At 38.6% G+C, this 21,966-nt stretch overlaps 1 protein-coding gene across 1 annotated transcript in view; it reads right to left on the bottom strand.

Annotated features, from left to right (window-relative positions):
- Nucleotides 1–20,348, bottom strand: part of RGS22 (regulator of G protein signaling 22) — a gene marked incomplete at its 3' end in the record, with an annotated part of 73,323 nt that extends 52,975 nt beyond the window's left edge. Inside the window, exons 1-7 of the mRNA XM_082315820.1 lie at nucleotides 20,294–20,348; nucleotides 19,636–19,664; nucleotides 16,227–16,289; nucleotides 7,554–7,775; nucleotides 3,661–3,746; nucleotides 1,650–1,815; nucleotides 1,128–1,299 (exon numbers count right to left, since the gene is read on the bottom strand). Coding sequence (XP_082171946.1) covers nucleotides 1,128–1,299; nucleotides 1,650–1,815; nucleotides 3,661–3,746; nucleotides 7,554–7,775; nucleotides 16,227–16,289; nucleotides 19,636–19,664; nucleotides 20,294–20,318 — 763 coding nt within the window. The 5' untranslated portion in view covers nucleotides 20,319–20,348. The remainder of the gene's footprint in view (nucleotides 1–1,127; nucleotides 1,300–1,649; nucleotides 1,816–3,660; nucleotides 3,747–7,553; nucleotides 7,776–16,226; nucleotides 16,290–19,635; nucleotides 19,665–20,293) is intronic.
- Between the last annotated feature and the right edge of the window lie 1,618 nt (nucleotides 20,349–21,966).

Raw genomic sequence — 21,966 nt, 5'->3', positions numbered from 1 at the left:
GGTGCCTGACCCCTACACCAGGTGAATACTGTGCCTAAAGAAAGTTTTCTGACTGAAAGAATGCTGGATTTCCCATGAAAGAAGCATAAAAAAGAGTAATAAGCACATGTAAAATGAAGGTCTATGTTGTAAAATAAAGTTTTCAGTGAGAAGATGTAAAATACTCATTGAGGCAAACTGCTGTTGACTGCAGGACAACTGCAGCAAAAGAAGAGACAGAGAGGCTTTCCATAGGCCAGCCCACTGCAACACAGAGCTACACTACATTACGATGCTCTACAAGAATGGTGCACTTGTGAACTCTCTGCTCAAAGCACTGCAAAAATTAGTGGTAGACTCATGAGCTGCAAACAAGTGCAACTTGAATAACTTCATTAATAATCTATGTATCAGTAATGTATCTTCTGGAGTTATCATGTCTTCCAGTTTTCCATTCAGCCATTGGACTTGGAGGTCCCAGCAGTGCAAGTCTCAAAGTAGAATGGCTGCTTTTTCCTCTGAGAATGGGGGAGAGAGAACTCCTAGCACATGAGCTGAGACTTCTCTGTTCATCTTGCTACTACCTACACAGCAGAAGCAAGGCTATGCAATCAGGTATGTCCATATGTGCGTCTGTATGTTCTCTCCCAGTACCTTTGAAACCTGCTGAATGATTTCAGTTAAATTTGATAAATAGACAGGAGTGTCACAAATGATTACATTCTATAAGATTCATAAAAATTGGCAGTCAAAAGGCCTTTAAGTGCCCAACATAAATACCCTGAGAAGGTGGCTGCAACATAAATCATACATTATCAAATACCCAAAGAATCCAGACAAGAAAGTCTTTCAAAACATATCAAATGGAAAAAAAAAAAAAAAAACTCAGCTGAAACTTACAAACATATATGAGACAGAAATATCTAAGAAAAGAGGCTTCTACTATCACAAAATTACTTGGCTACTAGCTCAAATTTTCATTTAATGTTGTGGCTATGGAAAGAAACAAATCCCTATCTGAGGCCTAAGATACCATGCGATACTCAGAAGGTAATAAGTGGAGTTAGCAGCAATTCCTTGGAATGCCTTTTCTTGCCACCTAGTCAGAGTTGTGTTATAAATACTACGGCTGAGCTCCTGTTACTTACCCAGAAGGCTGTCTTTTTCATTTAATGAATCGTCCCTTTCATGCTGCCCAGGCAAACACTGAATATCTTGAATTTCATTAGAAGCTACAGGATGCATAAATGAATCTGTAGTTTTCATGGATTCACTTCGTTTTGCTAATGTAAACCAATCCTTTGTCTGAGAAACCGTAGCCTAGGAAAAGAAATGTCACAGAACAATTCAGATTTCTCTATTTATTGCACTGTTTCTGAGAGCAGAGGGCTTACTGTCTGTAGTCATTTTATGCAGTCTGTTTGTGTAGATTTCAGTAACGATAGTTCCCAGTGAAGAGAGCTGTATGACAGTGGCTGAGTGTACTTGTAACAGAGCTTCTGTTTAAGCTGTATTACAACCTATCAACCTTCTTTAGTACAAAGAGCTTTGAAAATAAGGGATATTCAGAGAATCAGTTGTCCAATTAGGTTGTGACCTTGGTTACGATAATTTAACCCAATGCATTCAATGTAGCTTGATGTTACACCCACTAAACATGTTTATTTTACCTGGCCAAGCGATACGTAGAACTTCTTCATAGTCAATGAAGTGTCATCCTCCTCAGGAGGGGGAGGACTTGGATCTTGCTTCCTTATCCAGGGATAGTAGTCACTATCTATAATGAAATTAATGCCAGTCTTGCTCCATTCTACCTGTGATATCAATTTAGCTAGCCTGGAATTAAACATTGTGACAAGAAAATAGTTAATTTTAGCTTTTAGCAGAGAAACAGTTGATTTTTTTTCCTAGAATAGGCAATAAAAAACATGATCACTCTAAAAATAAATTGGTACAAGGAACTTCATGACCTGCTTTATTATTTCACCCCTCACCTGCTGTCACATACATAAACACCAATACTGCCATTCCATAACCCACCAGCTTTACAGTTGGTGGCCTGCTTTGCATTATCAAGCTTTATCAGTAAAACTGATTTCTGTCAGGATGATCTTGCATGTATCTATGCAGTCCCAAGCCCTGCCAAGAAGCCCTTGAACATTTTGATTGATAAAATGGAACTATTCTGCCAGATTGCAGAAGACCTGTGTCACTACCAGACACTACCTTTCCTGGTCCTGATACAAGCAAACTTCCAGCAGCAATGCCACAGCAGCCATCATACTAATTGAACTTTCAGATTATAACAAGACAGCTGGCGCTACCATGTTCAGCTGGCTGCTATATGAGGACTTCATAGTACTGAACAGCACTGCAGTGCTACCTTGTGTTAGTGTGAACCTTGCGATGTTCAGGATAGGCAATCCTAGAACCACGTGGTGATAATGAGGATGCTCTGGGCTCAAGAACTGTGGCAGAACTTACTCAGTTATGTTAGAAAGCAGTACAAAACCAACCAAGGTGCATGTGAAGGGAAGAAGAAGCCTATGCCTGAGCCTATGACCATGAGCTGAATACCCACTTTCATTTGTCCCCACTATTTGAGGACAAATAGGATTTCATTCTAGGGTTGGGGTATCTTCATCTTTAAATGCAAGTTCCCCCTTTAGCATGTCAGCCTATCTTGATCCTGATTCAGGAAAGCAACTTAAAATACTGATGTCAATGAAAATTAGGCACGTGTTTAAGGTTAGTTTTATGTAATTCTCTTGGGTAACTCAGCTTGATTGAGGAAATACTTTGCTATAGCAGAAGATCAAATGTTTAGTGTTTCACAAGACCCAGATACATGTAAAGCAGGCTGCTATTAAAGGTAAAATGAAGTACTCTTTCATGGTTTGTTTATTCTTTGCACAGTTTTCTCCTTGAATTGAGGTGCAGTCTTTGGGATATTGAAAGTTAAAAACATGTTGAAATTTTTCAAGAAGTCCATACCCCAGTAACTAGTCTGTCATTACAGTCGCCAAACATGACTTTTTTCAACCCTAACAGCAGGCTGCCTCTCCTTATAGGACCCCTAAAACACACTACAGTTATCAGCATCTAGACACAACCTTAAGAAGGGATGTAGAGGCAGATCCTTCCAAAAAGCATGCTAAACCTCCTGAACATCTGCTGAAAGGACATCTGGGAAACCATAGCAAGTGTATAACTGTAAATCATCCAGCTATGCCACAGCATCACCCAGAGAACTTTGCAAAAGGAAGTCTGACCGTAGGCCCAAAGATACAAAACTAATAATTGAAATAAAAAGGACTGGCTGTTTTTTCCAAATAGATTTCATAGATTCATATCTTTCACTTATATGGCCTCCATATTGATTAGAGAAAGATGCATTGCTATCATGATATGTCAGTGGAACAGAGATTCAGAAATCAGCAAACCCTACTCTTACTCTCTCTGTAATGATGTAATATAATATGTAATTCATGGTCAAGGAAAATTACAGAATGATGAGTGAAAAAGTTCACTGATTTTACTTTATCCAGGTCACTAAAATGCTAAAATTAAACAGGACAAGAGGGAGGAGAAAACATATTAAGGGTACCATCAAGATGAATTAGACAGAAGAGAAAAATGTACAAATTTAAAACTGAGAGACAGCATAAAAGATTGCAGTACCTGTATTCAAAGTAACAGTCACTTTCAAGAAATGCTGGAAGCCTTTCTTTCTTAATCCACTGAATTGCTTGTTCTCGATCAAGACACTATGAAAAAAGAAATGCCAAAGATGTGCAGAAGTCTTGATTTTCTTGTTTTGTTTGCCATTTAACTGATTTTCTCCATTCCCCTTCTACAGAAGCATTGTCTCAGGAAGACAAATACGCAATGAACATCACCTTTGTTATCCAGTTTAGCCTTAATCATGCTGGGACAATTGAGTTACTTTACTTTCCGATTAACAGCTAACAAGGTCTAAATCTGATTTCACCTATAAGAATGCCACTTTTTAAAGAAATCATAGGTGTTTTTTCTTCAGAAATAAAGTGTGTATGAATCATGCTTTTACTGTACAATTCCAAATGCAGCTTAGATGCTCATAAATTTTCTGCAATAGGAAACTGCTAATTTTTCTGATTTTATCACATTTTATAAATAACCACTATTACATTTTTCCTCAAGAATTTGAGGAGTAAGAAACTCTTAACTTAAATTATACTCCCAGAATGGGAGAGCTGTGGATATTAAAAACAAAATCAAACAAATAAAAAGCCAATCAGTTATCACCTTTCCCGCTTTTATCTTGGAGCATTGCATAACTGCATTGCACACAGTAACTCTTGTAGTGGAAACCTAAGTGCGTTATGAATCGGGCCCATAAGATTTCTGCTCATGTGGTCTAAGCCTCAGTGCCTCATCAAAGCAGAAAGGGAGGTGCCTCCAAAGATTGGTTTGAGGGGTGGAAGGGAGGTGTTGAGCAGCGAGCTACACAGAGCCAGCTAACCAAAAAACTATGCCTAGAGTCTTACAGAGTGCAAGCTCTCTGTCTATGGGCCACAGTGATCCATAGCACTTTCCCTTAGAAATGACACATGGTACACTTTTTAATATTTTTTTTAAGAGTGTGATTTTTCCACTCTTAGGGAATGACCTGTTTTATTTATCTGAGGTGCATTTTTCCTTTTAGTGAAGGTGAGACTGATGATTTGGAAGAATGCAGTAACTCCACTTGTCCATAAAACCAGGTGAAATTTGGGCATGGATGCTACTTGCTATATCAAATAATCAGTTCATGTAGATTACATTTTAAATTTTCTTTCCATGAGCTAATACTCCATTAGGGACAAGGGTTATTTCTGCCTCATATGTATCTGTAGGAGATTAAAAAAATCTGAATTACTCAGAAAGTGGGTGGTTTCATTTAGAGAGAAGAAAATATTTCAAAATATGGAAAGCTTATGTTGGCAGTGGCTCATACAATGTAATTTGTGGAGATGGAGACTAATTACTCCCAACCATACAGTGTATGTCTCTTTTTGGTAACTGACAAGCTTTTTCAAAATACAGAAGATGGTCTCTTTAATTTTGCATTTAACATTTATGTATTTACTGACTCACAGACCAGTTTTTTATCTGAGTGATTCATAACATGTTCATGTCTGTACATGGCTGGTACACAAAATTATATATACTATCAGAAGGAAAGAACCTCTACTTTTTCCCCTTCCCCAGAGAAAGATGCTACATTTAATCTGATGGGGTTTGTTACCTTGGTTAGCTTCCTTACCCAGTCAGCCTTAGGCCTTGCTGGGACCCAATCCAGCAAAGCTTTTAGCACGTGTTTAAGTTTAAGCATGTGTTTAACTTCCCTTGATTAAAGTTAAACACATACTTGAGTGCTTTGCTGAACTGGGGTTTCTCTGAACTAAGGTATGTGGGATGCCAGCCAGTTTCTTTCCATAGTTGTGATCAATTCTACCCAACTCCACAGGTTTTTTTCTTAATATATTTTATGCAAAGTTGATTTTGACTATTGATAAGAAGATACTTACCTCCATATCAATAATTTGCAAGGGTACATGCACACATGCAGAGAACTTTTGCTTATCTGTAAATTTGTAACAGTCTGAGAGGGAAGTAAAATACAGAGAAAAATACCACTGGGTGTATTTCTTAGGCAAGACGTGTTTAAAGTCAGGCTGTAGCCTGAAAGGCCTAATAGGATTCTCCAACCATAGCTCACTTTCGTTAGTAATATGCCAGTGATGGCCACTCAAGGTGACTTTTTGTAGCAATGTAACATTCAAAGCAACTGTCAATCCCTTCAGTCAGTGTGAAGACAACAGTCAAAGAGCAAAGGAGGCAGCATCACCCAATGCCTGAATGATCAAATCCCATCTGATTTGAACTGAACTACTTGATGCAGTTGGTCTGGGATGACATCTTCTGGTTCAGTCATAGTATAGTAAAATGAATGAAGCTGATGTCTTTCACCTTGTGTAGTTGCAGTAACAATTTTTGGCATGCTGTTTTGTGGGCTATTTTGTTCCAGCTCAGCCTTGAGATGCCAAGCTGAACTGGATGAAGCATCTAGGATACCTGTCCAGTAAAGGAGGAGTCAAAAATAAGAAGAAACATCACCCTTTCCCCCAAAAAGGAGAAGAAAGTGTACTGAGGCATACTGCTCCTCAAAAGGCCGTAATGCTTCCCATCTATGGAAAACGGCCCAGAGAAAGAAATGTATTCTTAAATAATACAGGAGCCCTGTTGCTCCAAACCACATGAAAGATGTAAGTAATAGTGAAATGCCTTTGAATTTGTCAAGAAAGGACATCCACAGTTTCAGTGGTGCGAAGTTATCCCAGAGAGCAACGTTAGCGACACTTCCACAAGCACGCAACGTTTCCTCAGTTGAATCCTGAGAGCAAATAAGGAATCGAGAATAGCTCTTCTGCTTTTGTGCTCTCAAGCAAAGTATTTGTGAAAATAATTATTTAACATGGTAGGGATGTCTGTGAGCCTTGTCCTAATGTACCATTTGTCCAGTTTAGATGCAGGTAATTGCAATCCCACATTACTATCATTTTGTTAAACATAATTGCCTTTTGACCTCTCTCAATACTGTTTTCTTTTCTGAAAATCATTAAGCTTATACTGGGCAAAGCAGCAGACTGTTACAACTCCCTGATTTTCTCTCAGCTTTCCAGCTATGACATAATTTAGAGCAGCCGCCTCTAAAAATGTAGCAAGACCTTAGACTGGCCTTGAATGAAATGAACTGAAGTCACATCAGTCACACCAATGCAAAGTAAGCAAGAAAGGAATAAACCAAGTATCCCAGTGAAATATTTTTTCTCCTCCAAAGCTATTGTTTAGAGGTAATCTCCCACAACTAATTATACTGTCTTGTAGTCTCTCAGGTGCATATGGCGCTTCAATTCCCGATTTTAACATCCCTAATTTGGTGCTGAAGAAAGCCCTGAAAGTAAACAGGTAAGAATACCAAAATTGACAGTGTCTGAGCAAGTCTGAAACAAGAATTTTTTTCTAAAATCCAACCTATCTTTCCATGAATTTAGCCTTCTTGTTGCCAAAGATTATTTTCTCTGGCCATTTCAATTGATGCTAACCATGTAAATCCTTTGGGAATTAATGGAAGAGAGACTTATGTGTTGCCAGACCACAGATGAGCTCATAGCCACACAAGGAAATTAATTAATAAGGAAAGACTGAGATGCATTAGTTTCAGTCAATTTGCACATTCCAGGGATCACTAGTAAAGTAACTGTTGTCATAATATTTTTTCTTTTAATATTAAAAAGTATTCAGACCACACAACTGAATCCTGCCCTACAGAATCTTCAAAATTCTGTGCTACAGGATGTACATGTGTAACTCCATTCACTTGTCTGCTAGACACATGTGTGTTGCAGGGCATAATTTGGCCCATCATTATGTTTTCCTAACATAAATTAACATTTTTCCCAAGCTACCAAGCCAAACACAACAATAACTACTGCCAGTATCTCTACAGTAAGATCTAAATATAAATGCAGGGGCTATAAGATGCTTACCATAGTGCTGTAATTTGGATCAATATTGAAGGTTGGAGAAGCACTGCGCATTTTGGAGAGCTGCCCGTCATTCTTTGCTTTCCTTAGAACATCATAAATGGGATTTGGAGATTTCTGATCATGTAGAATTTTTTTCAGCTGGCTTTCCAGGCGTTGTGGGGCATCATTAACTACTTCAAAAACCCCAAAGTCAGAGTTAAACTGAACTGGCTGGGCAAAAGTCTGCAAAAGAAGTTTGGAGGGTTTATAACGTTGTAATAAGGGAACTCTTTCATTTAAGAACATTACTTTTTATAGTATAGAAGCGTCCTACGGAATGCAAGCTGGTATTATGAGACTTCTTTCTCTTGCCTGCTGTAGTTTATGTTTAGGGCCCAGAATAGTAATTTTTCTGCATTCTTGTTCTTTAGTCTCTTCACTGTATAGCTTTCCAAAGCATTCCTACTTTTTGTCTCAGCTATGCTTAAGTGTCAATAATTTAACTCATTCTAGACCACAGACTATTCTTTTTCACATGTAAATAATAGATCCAGTACACAGATGCCTAGAATATATAATTCACAGTGACGGTATTAACTGTTCTGCAGGAGACTACTTACCTTTAGGATCAGATCTCCAGTGTTATTCTCCCATTCATTACCACAAACAATCAAGGCTTGGAAAGATTAGCAATGAAGCTGACCTTTCAAATGCAAGATGCATTTGAGGAGGATGAATCTGAAGATTTCCACATGTAGGAAAGGCTTTTCACCATATTATTACTTGTAGGTCAAACACCTACCAAAACCTATGGCCTGTAGTAAGTTTTATTATGCATCACTAGTTCAGTCAGATACTGTATAATACATGAGGTAGACCAAACTTCAACATCAGCTATGTAATTGTAACTTTAGTCAACTCCAAAAAACCCAGTGCATGTGTACACATTAAAACAGAGCCATCTTTCATCTTTTGAGCTCTGGTATTAGGTATTTCCCTAAAATACTATCTTTCAAATTCTGGTACTTGAAATTAAGAGGGAAAATATGGATGGATTTTACAGCAGTAATGGGGGATACCCAAGACAGTTATGAATATGAGATCATATACAACCAGAGCATATAAGCATCTCTGTGCTGAGCTGGAGGACAAGAAGGCATGTTGTATTTAAGAACTGAAGAAAATCCTGGCCATATCCAGATGCAGTGCCAAAATTCTTTTTGGCTTCTTTCCAGACAGGATCCCACCTGGTGTTTGTACAGTTGTCATTCCCCTGCACTTAATAAGATTATTTTATTTTTTCAAGCACTGTATTTTTCATTTCCTTGAACTTTTTCATATATCACATGTATACACACATAGGCATAATTCATGTACATACTACATATGCTAAATACATGCTGCATATAATATAGAAATATATTACAGACCAATTTTATTCTTCTTCACACCTATATAAGTCCAAAGTAACCGTGTCAGTGTCAGCTATTTTGTTACTTCTGTTTGAAGCACCCTTGTTGATCAACGTCTTGTAGAGCAATGCCCAAGATCGAACCATGTGGCTGCAACATGTTGTTACAACATTCCCTACTTATCCCATAATGTCTCACTGTGGAGGCTCAGCCTGGCAAAGCACGTAGCGTGTGAGAGCTTTAAGTGTGTGATTAGTGCCTATGACATCAGACTGTCACTGCTCAGAGCCATGCATTGAATTGCATTAGTCTGTTTAGTTACCTAACTTCAGTTGAAATCATGCCTTGGTTTTTGTTCTCTGACACCTTGTGCCTCTTTTGGCATTAATTTTCTCCAGGGTACTCTGCAGGTTTTAGTGGTTTTGCTCCAGATGTACTGAACAGCATTTTAAAGAGGCTTTTATGCGTAGTAGATTTCTCTATACTTCATTCAGACCTCCTCCCAATTTGCTGTGTGTACATTTCATTTACTTTCAAACCTAATTTGGGCTGCTACCAGCTTTTAAGTGACTAACTGTGCAACCTTAATAACTTTCAAATGTATTCTTCCTTATTTATCTTTTCATGTTTTTAAAAAGGAAACAGAAGAAAGTACACTAAGAAAAAAGGTGCTTCAGTCTCTCAGGATTTGAAATGCTCTTGCTTGCAGAAAAAAAAGCAAACAAAGTGCGAATTCCATAATATAGGGCTACATGACTAGACATGACCAAATTACATTAGTTCCATGTTATTCAACTTGAAAACTAAGCAAAGACAACATTAGTTTATCACACACATCTACTTTTACTTAATCCTTTGTAACTCACTCTAGATCTAGGTTTTCCAATACACATTCTAATTAACTGAATAGAAAACACACGGCAACTTTAATGTAGTGAAACAGATGCTAGTGTTTTAAAATCTTTAAAATGTAAAATGTATTGCTATTTTGGGAGTCTGACTACAAATCATTTATAAGACAAATATACTAATGGAACAAAAGAACATACACTCATGGGATAAGAAGATTAAGACTTCATACATACATACTTGACTGAAAAATGTGGTTCTAGTCCAGACTTTTGGGTTTTGCACCAAAGTGTAGATAGCTATCCCCAGGAACAAGCATACTTCTTGTATCAATCAGAGAGTAATCAGAGTAGATTCCCCCTTACTTGACACTAGTAAGACTACATCTGGAATACTGCATCCAGTTTTGGGTCCCCAGTACAAGAAGGATGTTCATAAATTTGAGTAAGTCGAGCAGATAGCCTCTGAGGTGGTTGGAGGCTGAAGCACTTGCCCTGTGAGGAGAGGCTGAGGGGACAAGGCTTGTTTAGCCTGAAGAAGAGACAGCTCTGGGAGGACCTACCAGCAATCTTAGAGTACTTACAAGGAGGTTACTGGGAAGATAGAGCCAGGCTTTTCACAGAGGTGCCTGGTGGGAGGACAAGAGACCATGGTCTTACATTGAAAGAATAGAGTTTTCAACTGTATATAAGAAAAAAAGGTAACTGTGGGACAATTAACATTGGAACAGACTGCCCAGAGTGACAATGGAATCAGTTGTTGGGGATTTTCAAGACCAACTGAAGAAAGTGTCAAGCAACTTGCTGTCAACACTAAAGCATTGACTCTGTTTTGGGCTGGAGGCTGGACTACAGACCTGCCCAAAGCCCCTTCCAGCATGAGTGATCTATGATTCTGTACAAATCCCAAATTCTACCAGACAGAGCATCTCATCAAAGTATTGTATAAAAGCATTTTAGAACAGTTTAAGCCTTTCTGGAGCAGCATATTTCACTTGCTTCCTTAAGAAAACCAGAATGATAAATCAGAATGTTTTTGTAAGCATAATAAAGGAAGAGGTAAGTCCTGACCATCTTAACTCATCCCTACCACAAAAATAAAAGTGATAATGTTATGACAAAAATCAAGTGGGAACACACAAAAAAAAAAAATTAACCCAATTTCTTGTAGGAAACATTTTCCCAGTTACAGTACAGGACAGAGAGGATCAGTCAATCCATTTCCCTCTCAGTATGTGAAAAACTTTGGAGCAAAACACACAGTCTAACCATTCCCACACATTACAAGCCACAAAAAAACCCCTGCTCAATACCCTGTAGTGAACTTAAAACCTTTCCCACAGAAACCAAGTGCTGTAAAATCCTACAATGTTTCACAGAACAATAATGAAAGAGGTTTATGGCACCACCAATATTCTAGGTCATTGCAATAACAAGGAATCTCTTCAGTGAAGATGCCTATGTTAAGGAGTGGTTGATAGCCTACAGTATAAAGGAAAGGGAAAAAATTATCCATGCCAATCTAATACACTAAGAAATGTCTTTCTTACCCCACATTTGGCAAGTGTTCTGGCTTTTTACACACAAGTAAAATACATTAACGAAAGACTAAGAGTATCAATGCATCCTTCCCTACGTTCTCTCTCTAGTTTGAGCCAATTTTTGATCCTTTGAAGATAGAGAGGGAAAGCTCCAGAGCCAAATTATACCTCAAGAAGTTAAGAAAAAATAAATCAGGTTTGGCAGGAGCCTTGAAGCTTGGGATTCATACATTATCAATTTAGCACAATAAATAGGATCAACAAGGAGTTGAGAATACCAACAAATAAGAAGTCTACAGACTTTGCAAACTGTTTCACTAACAGGCAATTTTCCCTTTGAACCCAGTATGACCAATGTAACTCAGTGTAGTCATCTCAGCTTCAGAAAAATCTCCAAGCAAACAACAAAAAGCTGTTTTCAGACTGTGGTACAACCATACTATTACATAAATAAACAATTGTATGTACATTTTTTACAGCAAAGAAATTTCTTAGCTGTCAAATGCACACTGAATATGGTTTCAGCTGAAGAATAAATAGAATACATAATTCTGAAACCTAAAGTTATATACTTAACTGAAGGGAAGGCAAATTTCTCTCACTCCTCCCAAAACAGAAACCAAAACAGCATCCATCACCATGTTGCCAGGATATCAGACATAAAAATCTCACTGTTCTCTGCCTTAACAGTTTTCAGATACACTTCACTTCAGATACACTTAACAAATGTGTAAGTATGCTCACCACATCCCACCCCGAGTAATGTAGTTTGATCCCAAGAGAAACAGAATGACCACTGCTTGGCTGCCTCTTAGGTTAAGGCCCTGAAAGGGTGGGAATGAATAGAGACCTCATCCAGGAGCTTTGCCAAAACTTCCTTAAGACGGGTATGTGTGTATCAAAAATAAATGTCAGTGAGAGTTCAGACCAGAAGACAATATGAGCAGCTCTAGGAAGTGCCTGGAAAATTCACACTGCACATGGTCAATGGCAAATTTCCCATTGACTTTAATAAGTCCAGGATTTCCCTTCCGTTGCTGAGTAAGACACAAGTCGCAACCATATACCACAATCTAATTAAGAGATAAGAGCATTTTGAGTAAACCTGCTTTCAATAAGAAAAGGTCAGGAGAGCTTCTTTTGCTTCCTTGAATATCAAAGATAGCAAACAAGTTTTAGTCCTGGGTAAGACTCAACATAACATGCATGTAGGGCCTTACTGATGTAAAAGCCTTTTTAAGGGAGACTGCATTGGCACCTGCAGCCTCCCTCCACAGACCTGGAAAAGACAAGAGGAAACTAATGAGCATGGATTGGTGCCTTGAATTCATGCATTGATGCATTGAATTATTCACAACCATCTTCAAAACAGAGAAGGGCCTGAACTGTGCGGCAGAGTGGATTGCTTTTTGCTTTCTGCCCTTTCTGTCATCTGCTACTCATAGATCAGGCCTGTTTTTACTCTTGACATACCAGGTTTTCAGGACCATTCTATTTTCAGAAAGACCAATTGGCCCAAACTTTGTTGCTTGTGCTTTAATTGTTTTCAGAATCATCACCTACATCACATCCTGGATCCCAGACTACTCAGCAGAGTCATGTTTAAGTTAAAACTGTTAGTTGCATATTGGCTCATATCTGTCTTCCTAGACCATTTAGCATAATTTTTTTAATCACACCACAATAGTTTGTACTAGCATTAAAATTATATCAAGGAATCTACCTACAGTATGCTGCCTCTTCTTTCTGTGTGGCACTATTAATACATCTCTGTGCTCCTAAGCAAGGAAAGGAGAATGTGTGTAATGTGATAAAAGGCATGAAGTAATTGCTTCATTCTCTTTTTTTTTTTTTTTTTTTTTTTTATGAGCGGAGAGCTTTTATAATGAGAACAACTTTCAAAAGAAGTAGTCTTCAAATCTGAAGTTGATGAAACTGTGGTCACTTGGTACCTTTCTGCTGCAAGGGAAACCCACAGCCAGGGACTTGCCACCAAGACAGCCATCTCCTGAATATGCTTTAACTGAGGTGCAGTTAGCTCTTTGTCTCTAGTGCAACTCTTTGAGGTCGCAAAGAGGAGGAGCATGTCTTCATCAGGATCACTGGTCACTGGAAAATGAGGGCTAAAGCCCCAGCATGGACTTGGGGTGGAACAAGCAACAGGCAGCTTGTAGAGCACAGGAGAAACAAGTTGGCATTACTGAGCTTTCTTACTGAGACCTCCAACATTGAGCTGGATGGTGGTTTCTGACTTCTGAATTTTCATTCCTGGCTGTTTTAAATACATGGATCAAAGATTCAAATTCTAGGGATGCCTGACCAGCTAGAAATGGAAATGTATCCAGGCCAAGGTTTCTCTTAAATCTTTCATTTTACATTAGTTACTAAGGAAGGTGTAACTCATTTGTATGTCATGTAATTGGTTTCTGCTACTGTGAAATCACTGTACTACTGGCAACAAGTGCCCTCGTGGGTTTTTTTGCATTATTTTGTCTTTTAGAAATATTTTCCTTACAAACTATCCTTCATTACAGTATATAGATCTTTGGAGTACCTAGGTATTTGTGTGAGATTGTACTGAATATTATTATAACCACAGGATTGCTTAAAGGATATGCTGTAAATCAAAGAAAAAAAAAACCTGCTGCTGCTATAGCAAGTCCCCAGTGATGATACAATTTTCCGTACACTAGTGGTGCATTGAAATCAACACAGAGGCAGTCTTTTAAAATAAGCATATGCTATCCCTGATTTCTTGTATCAAGTCACACAACATTTTCAGTTTAACTTGTTGCCTAACTACTAGCACACCTGGGTAATACTGTTCCCAGGCAACAGTGTATAAGCATAACAAGAATAAAGCAATGGAAATTTCAATGTGGTGTTTTAGTAGAAACCTTCTGAGAAGGAGAGGGAAATGGGGAATATAAGGTATTCAAACCACAGAACTCAAGGCATTAATAGAACTTAATTCTGAAGAGGGTAAATCCTCAGGAAAAGGTCAAAGAGAAAACAAAACCAATTAGGAGAACATTACAGATAAAAATAGCTAATAGAGCATCTGTTTTCATGAAAATATGTAAATATATAGAAGAGAGACCATGTGTCATCTTAGAAACCTACCAAGATTACCAGTGTAAAACAGTGTTTACTCAGGAGTGTCTGTGAACTCTTTTCTGTGGCTTCCAGAGCAGTCAGGAGTGCCTGGACAATCGCTGCAGTTCAGAGCTGCTGAGCTGTGCCAGGACTGCAGGCTGAGGAGCCCTCTGAGGACAAGGAGAATTTTGGCCTCTAATAGATGTCCTGAAATCTGTGCATGTCCAAGGAGACCCAGAGACTAAGCAGGCTGAACTTCTTACCCGCTTCATCCTCTGTGATTTGGGGAAAACTTGAAGCATAGTTTCCAAGTAAGCAGCAAAGGCGTGGAGGATGGTATTCCTGTGCTAAGAACAATCTGGCACATGGAAGGAGGCCTGGATTTAAAAAGCTGCATAATTAGGCTTGGAATTAGGCAGATATCCTAAAGCAGCTGCGGGGGGGGGGGGGGGGGGGGGGGGGAGGGAAAAAAACAGCCCTCTGGTTTTTTTCTTCCATCAGTGACTCCCTAGCTTTGTAAAAATTATTCTTAGGAATCTTGCAGTGTGGTGAAAGCATGTAAAGGCTGAGCTCCTGAGAGAAGTCAGTATCACTGCTCTGCACAAAACCCACACTTTAATACAGACTTGTTTTAATACCTCCAGATTCTATTTTAAGATCAAAAATTGGCATAGGGGACCCCGTCCTACTTTCCTTAGTTCTACAGCTCCCATTATGTGTACTTTTAGACAAATCAGTGGTTTAGAGAGTACGTCTAAGTCTAGTTGTGTTTGGTAAGCCTGAATCATAACTGAATTTATTCCAATAGTGGCTGCACCATAGTCTTAGGTCCAAGGAGCATCAAAAAATATTCTACCCCTTCCTAATGCTGGTGGTGGTTCCTACCAAGCAAATTGCAGAAATGGGTATACGTTCTCATAGTGCAGCCTGTTGGGCTGCAGTGCTTTAGGAGGGGGACAGGCTGCGGGGCAGCTCTGGGGTAGATCGGCTGGGAGACCCCACGGGAGCCATGAGCGACACTGTGGGAAGGTCTGTGCCACCCTGCAGGGGCGTATGGCTGTGAGGTGTGGGGATGGAGAGAATGGGGATAGTCAGGGCCAAGACTCCTAAGATGAAGTTGGGTGAGGTTGCTGCACTGAGGGAGCAGGACAGTACATGTGACTCCCATGAGAGTGTGAGGAGGCAGGGTAGGTGATGGGGAAAAGAAGCAAAATGTAGGGCAAGTGGTTAAATATAGCGCATTGGGTATGGTGGTCTAACCGCAGATGGGTCAGCACACAGAATACAGTGTAAGGCTGCATCCTTCTAGCTGCAGATGGGAGGAGAGAAGGAGGGGAGTGCCAACTTTGAGGTCTTCACAGCCATGAAGAGAAACAGAGTTGGTTCCTGAGGAAAAGTGGTTATCAGTCACTGAGTACATGGCCAGAAGAATGTAAAAGGACAAACAGTTGTTATGTCAGCATGTCATGATACTAGAATAAAAGTGAACTCCTTATGCTTTTTAAATAAGTATTTACATACCTTTTTCATTTCTTGTTGATATTATTTTGGTGCACTATGATTTAAATATGTGAATTTGCAAGAGAAGATCTGTCTCTGGAAGTCCAGAAACTTATTTTTCCTGACAGATAATAACATTGAACAATAAGAGTTGCTACCATTAAAATACAGATGTATTGTAAAAGACACTTCATTTCCCAGTGGCAAAATGCAGAATGTTCTAAGCTGGATTACCTTACTACTAATTTTAGTAAGGTGTTTCTTGTGTTTTGCAAGGGGTTTCTGTAAGGTACTTACCGGAAGACTCAAAAATTCGTTAAAGTAGTCCACAAGCATATCATCTGTGGCTAAGCATTCTTCCTACGGAGAGACAAAACCACACAGTAAGGCTTGTACTAATCTGCACTAACATGGTTTGAATGCACTGTTGCCTCAAACAATGATTTTTCCATGAGATATGACATGCAAACTTTGACAAAACATTATTTCCCATTTTTGACAATATAATCTTTGCATCATTGTTATATTCTAGCCATTGCACACTGCTGAGGTCCTTAGCAATTTTAAAAGCACATGTGAAGGTAAGTCCCTTGCCAAGAAATTTACAGATAAAGCCTCCATAAACCCAACAGCTTCTAAATGCTGGAAATCTGCATGTTTACTTTTGAAAAAATGTGCAGTCTAGAAAAAAGCTAACAGTCTAGAAATTCCCCACATTATACCTTTCTCTCTCGCATCTGGGAAGCAGGGGAGTATAAAAGTTCACTGGAGCCTGCTTCTGCTCCCACTTTGCTGCTTGGGGATGTTTGGGGAATAAAAGGGAGTTCACTGACCTATAATTTGGCTCACCAAGCAAGTGGTATATGGCATATTTGTAATCACAGAACTGTGAGGCTTCCTGTTGACTTCATCAGAAGTGAAGACTGCATCTGCAGGTGGTTTTGTACCCTTTCTGACCCCTGCATTTTAAATCCTGCTAACAAGACTCAAAAACTGTAGAATAGAAATTAAATTTTTTTGCTGTTGACATCAATAAGTATAGATCCCAATCTTACTTCTAATGCACTCAATACCACCACCACCTCCATTTCAATTCAACAGAAGGTAAAAGTAGAACATTGTTCCATTGGTCTTTAGAAATCCGTCTTCAATATAATGAAGACTCCTGAACAGTTTTTAATAGTTTCAGTTGCTTGAATATTCTATTATTTCTGCCTTGCAACACAAGAATGCACCTAAATCAAATGTATTTGCTGATATCAGCAAAGGTCTTGTGACACAAATCTTTTTTTCTCTTTCTTAAGTTCATAGCATTGAAATGTGCTAGTGAGAAATAGTGTTAAAGAGAGGTTATGCACAGTGTATGTGGTATCACTTGTAGGCAGGCAGCATCTTGATCCAAACTCCACAGTGTCTAACCTAAATAGAGACAGCTTGTGCTTAGGTAAGGTAGAAATCTTGAGCGAATCTACTTTAATATGAACTCAGGAAGGCCCCTCTGTGCTGCATGACAAGACCTGATGGTGTTTGTCTGGCCTTACTCTGCCAACATTTATTCCTTAGCACTTGTGGTTGCTGCTGTGACTGACACAGGACAGGCAGGTTAGCTCACGCTCGTTCCTGGAAAATGCTAACAACACTGAAAGCAAGGCTTTCTGCATTACAGAGATCGTGCTTTATTTGGATCACAGGCCCATGGTCCAATGCAGTTGCAGTACCATGGACCTAGAGATGTTAGGGCACTGATTAAATAGGAGAATTTACCAAAGTGTCTAACCCAAAGCATTTTGAAGTCAACAGAAAATCCTCTTGCTAATGTCGCTAGGCAATCAATCAGGTGCAGAAATCTCAATTCAGCAAGTGATAACAAAATTAACAAAAAAAATCAGTAGAAACAAGCTGCAGTCTGCCTCATGTTTGGTTTGGGTAATGCACAATTAGACTTGACACTGATAAGGATGAATCTGAAGACAGCTAGATATGATAATACCCCATGTAAATATTTTATTGTTTCAAAGGACTTATTCAAAACAATTCATTTATTACCGGCTGAAGTATAAGCTCTTTAAGAATATGCAGGTAACATGTGTTTTTAATTTGCCAAGGATATAATTCTCTGTAGTCCCATATAACAGCAAGAAATGTAAACGCAGTGGTTGATTAATCAATAAAATGTTTATGATCTTATTAATGCAAGCTTTACTACTTACTGATCTTACTGCATCTATACACAATATAGATATAAACTATAATAAAATATAAACTACTCTGGTTTTTGGAGGGTTTTTTGTGATCAGTCTTACTTTCATTTGAAAGCATAGTTGCACTTCCACATTTGCACATTATAGGTTATGAAGTTGCATATACAATACTATAGCTTAGATTTTTGTGTTAGGAAGTATTTTGTTTCATTTCTTCCCATGCCATCTTTCCTGCTGCACAGTCCAAATTATGACAAGAAAAAGCTGCCTTACAATTGCAACTGGAGGTCAAGGTGTGCTAAAAATTGGTCTAAAACTGCAGTTTTGCCTTAAATTGGTCCAAAACTGCAGTTTTGCCTTCATGCAATTTGTGTACTAATAGGAATATCCTGTGCCTGATTTCTATCACTCTTTTAACATTGAAAGGAATTTTAAAATCATTTTGGCAATGGTATACAACCATTTCTTAGATATTTTGTGGGAAAAAAACTAATGACTTTCTATCTATAGTATTTGATAGCTTTGCCTATTACTACCATCATGAAAAAGCACAGAAAAACAAAAATGTTATTAGACACCAAAGGAGAAGCTGAACGTGGGTAAAAGTGGCACTACCTGGAAAGGTTTTCATTGCACATTGCAGCACCCACTAAAATGATAAATACCTCTCTACTCTTGAAAAATATATAATAAATGGCATCTTTAAATGTCAAAAGTTAAAGTTAGTACAAAACCACAATCCTGCATAGAACTCTGACAGCTTCATGTCCTCATGTGAAGTTCACCTGGAGTCAGACATGTCTAGTCACATTAAGTAGCCTGCAGAATCAAGGTTTAATGCGATGTAAATGTGCAGTTGAGAGATATTTTCATATATATGTGTTTGTTCTCATGTACATATTTATATATGCTAAATATCTGCTATATATATCATTTATCTCTAGCTGGATTCAGTCTTGATTCTGTTTATGGTAATATATTAGTATCTAGAGGCTACCAAATGGAATAGCAATACATTTATACTTTAAAATACACAGTAACAAAGGCATCCAAAATGGGGAAGAGACAAACATTACCTAAGCTGCAAGATTTAAGGTGTCATTTCATATGAGGTAACAAGTAAACATATGTACCTTTCAAATAAGACAAACATCATGGAAACCTACAATTAGCTATGAGCAAAGGGCAGAAAAGGTAAAGTAAGAAGATTGTTAAACCTGTCAAGTTGAACCTTATAGTTGATTTTTCCTTCCTTCATCCTATTTCACTTTCCTTTCCATTTCCATTCTTATTCTCCAGAGTTTCCTGTTTCTTTTTTTTTTTCTAATTATTTTCAAACGAAGTTTTTTTGTGTCTGATAAAATTGTAAGAAATTACTCGGTACTCCATATGTAGACAAAGGAAAGAAATGAGAAATCAGACAATAATTTCCAAAAGTTTTTTTGCCCTTTTTCTCTACAGTTGCATGACAAAATGAATGATCAAGCCTTATAAGGCATACTTACAAACACTTCTTCTGTTATACATGGAGGCTCTGAAACACAAAAATGAAATATTATATGTTATCCAAGCAATACAATCAAGCTTGTTCAACTATGATTACTGAACAGAAACAAAAAGTAGTGAGGCATGACAACCTTCCTGGATATTCTGAAATAAAATAACTTAGCCTGAGGAAACAAAATAAACTCTAAGAACATGCGGTAATGTTGACCCATGCATAAAAAGGTTGAATATCACAAGAATGATTTAAATATAATGAAAGTATCATTTAACTAGATTCTTCTCATACATATCAGTTAACTTCTTTTCAGCTTTCCTCTGCAAAATTGATTACTAGAAGCTTGCTGGTTTTAATGAAAATACAGGTTTGTGTGAGACTCTGGGAGCCTTGAACAGCAAATATTATGAATCATATGATAAAATTCAAAAAAACGTAATTGTGGGTGTTCCCAGATAACCAAATCTTACTCATTCCAGGAGAATATTCCATCTTCTGTGATGCCATTTGAAGGGAGTAAAGTTCTCTCTTCAGATTGATGAATTTTGCTAGGCAAGTTTAAACCTAGCGGTTCAAAATATCCCTCTTTTATATCACCCTAGGGTCAGACCCCTGTCTGACACAGAGTCAGTCCATCATCCTGTGTGGAAAGCACTACGTACCAGTGGTAAGCCTCTTCGGCTGCATCCTGGGTCTACATACATAAGGGCTGGCGCCCACGCCTCCAAGCTTACAACCTCATTAGCAAAGGTGAAATCCTTGACTGCAGACCAGAAATAGAAGCTGGTGAGTCCCTGGGCCTGGCTGGGGACCGCTGGTCTGCAGCCGGGCAGGCTGGCTCTGCTGCGTGGCTCACAGCAAGCGGGGTTGCTATGGCACTGCAAACAATGCAGGGGATGAGCTGAGCGGTAAGCAAATACTTCTACTGCTGATGCAAAGCTCCCTGAAGCAGACTCGGATATCAGGCACACGGGTGATATCGTCCCAAAAGAGATGCCTGTGAACTAGGAATTGGAGGATACTTGCAGCAAGAAATTAAACGCTCTTTTCTCAACTGACCTAGGCAGTTCTTAGTTCAAAATGATACTCTACCTTCTCCTACGTTAGCAAAACCCTTCAGCCATGTGGGATTTTGTCTTAAAAAAAATCTTGCACCATATGACTAATGACCAACAGATTTACATCAATCCTACCTATGGTAGAGAACTTCCACTGCAGCCAAGTAAGAAAAGGTGAGGAGCTTCATATTGCTAAGGCTGAGATGAAACCCGGGCTGTTTCCTAACAGGTACAAATGGCTCCATTGTGGTGTGCCAGAAACACAACCTGCAGCCTTGGTAACAGCCTTCCCCGCTTCCTCCTGCTGCCAGGGCCCGGACCTAGCAGAAATCCCAAGGCACCTGCGTTTTCCCCCAGTTAGGGACAAGTTTATAAATAGCATAGGTGGAAGGAGAAATGACATTAAGAGACATAGAATAGAGTCTACTCCCAGAATGTTAGTTTCTTCCTTGGCTCAAGGAGGTACTCCAGAATATAAGAAAAAGTCACATTTCTGGTATGGTCAGCGAAAGCTGTGCACAGAGAAGGGATTCAGGCTCCTATATGAGAATTTCCGTGGAATTCAGGTGTTCCATAATGGGGATCTGACAACATCCTACCTAGCACATATCTGATCCTAGAACTACATTAATTCTTCAGGCACCTTCAGGTGTTTTGGCATGAAAGTTCCCTCAAAGGTTCTACTGCTGCTTATTTCCAGAACAGCACTGATTGCAGTAGCTTGGCATAAATCCCACTGGGATCAGTTGTAAAGCATATTCAACAGAAGCAAAGAATGAAATAAAAAGATTCAAACTTAAGTGAGCTATGGACAATTTAAATAGCATGATCAGTATTCTGATGAAGTATTTACTACCCTTAAGTTCTCTGTACGCAAATTCTATTCAATAAGACATGACAAACAGTAGGTTAACACTGAATGGCATATGTTTAAACACGTGATTTCTTAGTGCCACGGGTCAGGACGTGTTCTATTGTGATTATGAAATATTTCAAATAGGTATATCTAATGTATATGTAAGAGAAATATGCATAACAAGATAACCCATAAAATGTAAAGGGAAACCTTTCCAACAGGTAGAAGAATTGCACTGTATTATCTCATAACCAAACTACTTAATATGATTTCAAATGTTTAAGCTAATGTTCATTCCACTCCTTCTCCCCCTGCCCCTTTTTCTTTCTGATTTAGGTTTAGACATAGTCTTTGGTGTATAACATTCTCCTGAGCTTCCCTCGTTGCTTGTAATTTTTGAAGCAAAAACAACAGAAACATG

The sequence above is a fragment of the Platalea leucorodia genome, assembly GCF_965183815.1.
Source record: "Platalea leucorodia genome assembly, chromosome: 1".
In the NCBI taxonomy this organism is placed as follows: Eukaryota; Metazoa; Chordata; class Aves; order Pelecaniformes; family Threskiornithidae; genus Platalea; species Platalea leucorodia.
Note: the sequence above shows the minus strand (reverse complement) of the source record. Positions and strands in the feature narration are given on the sequence as shown.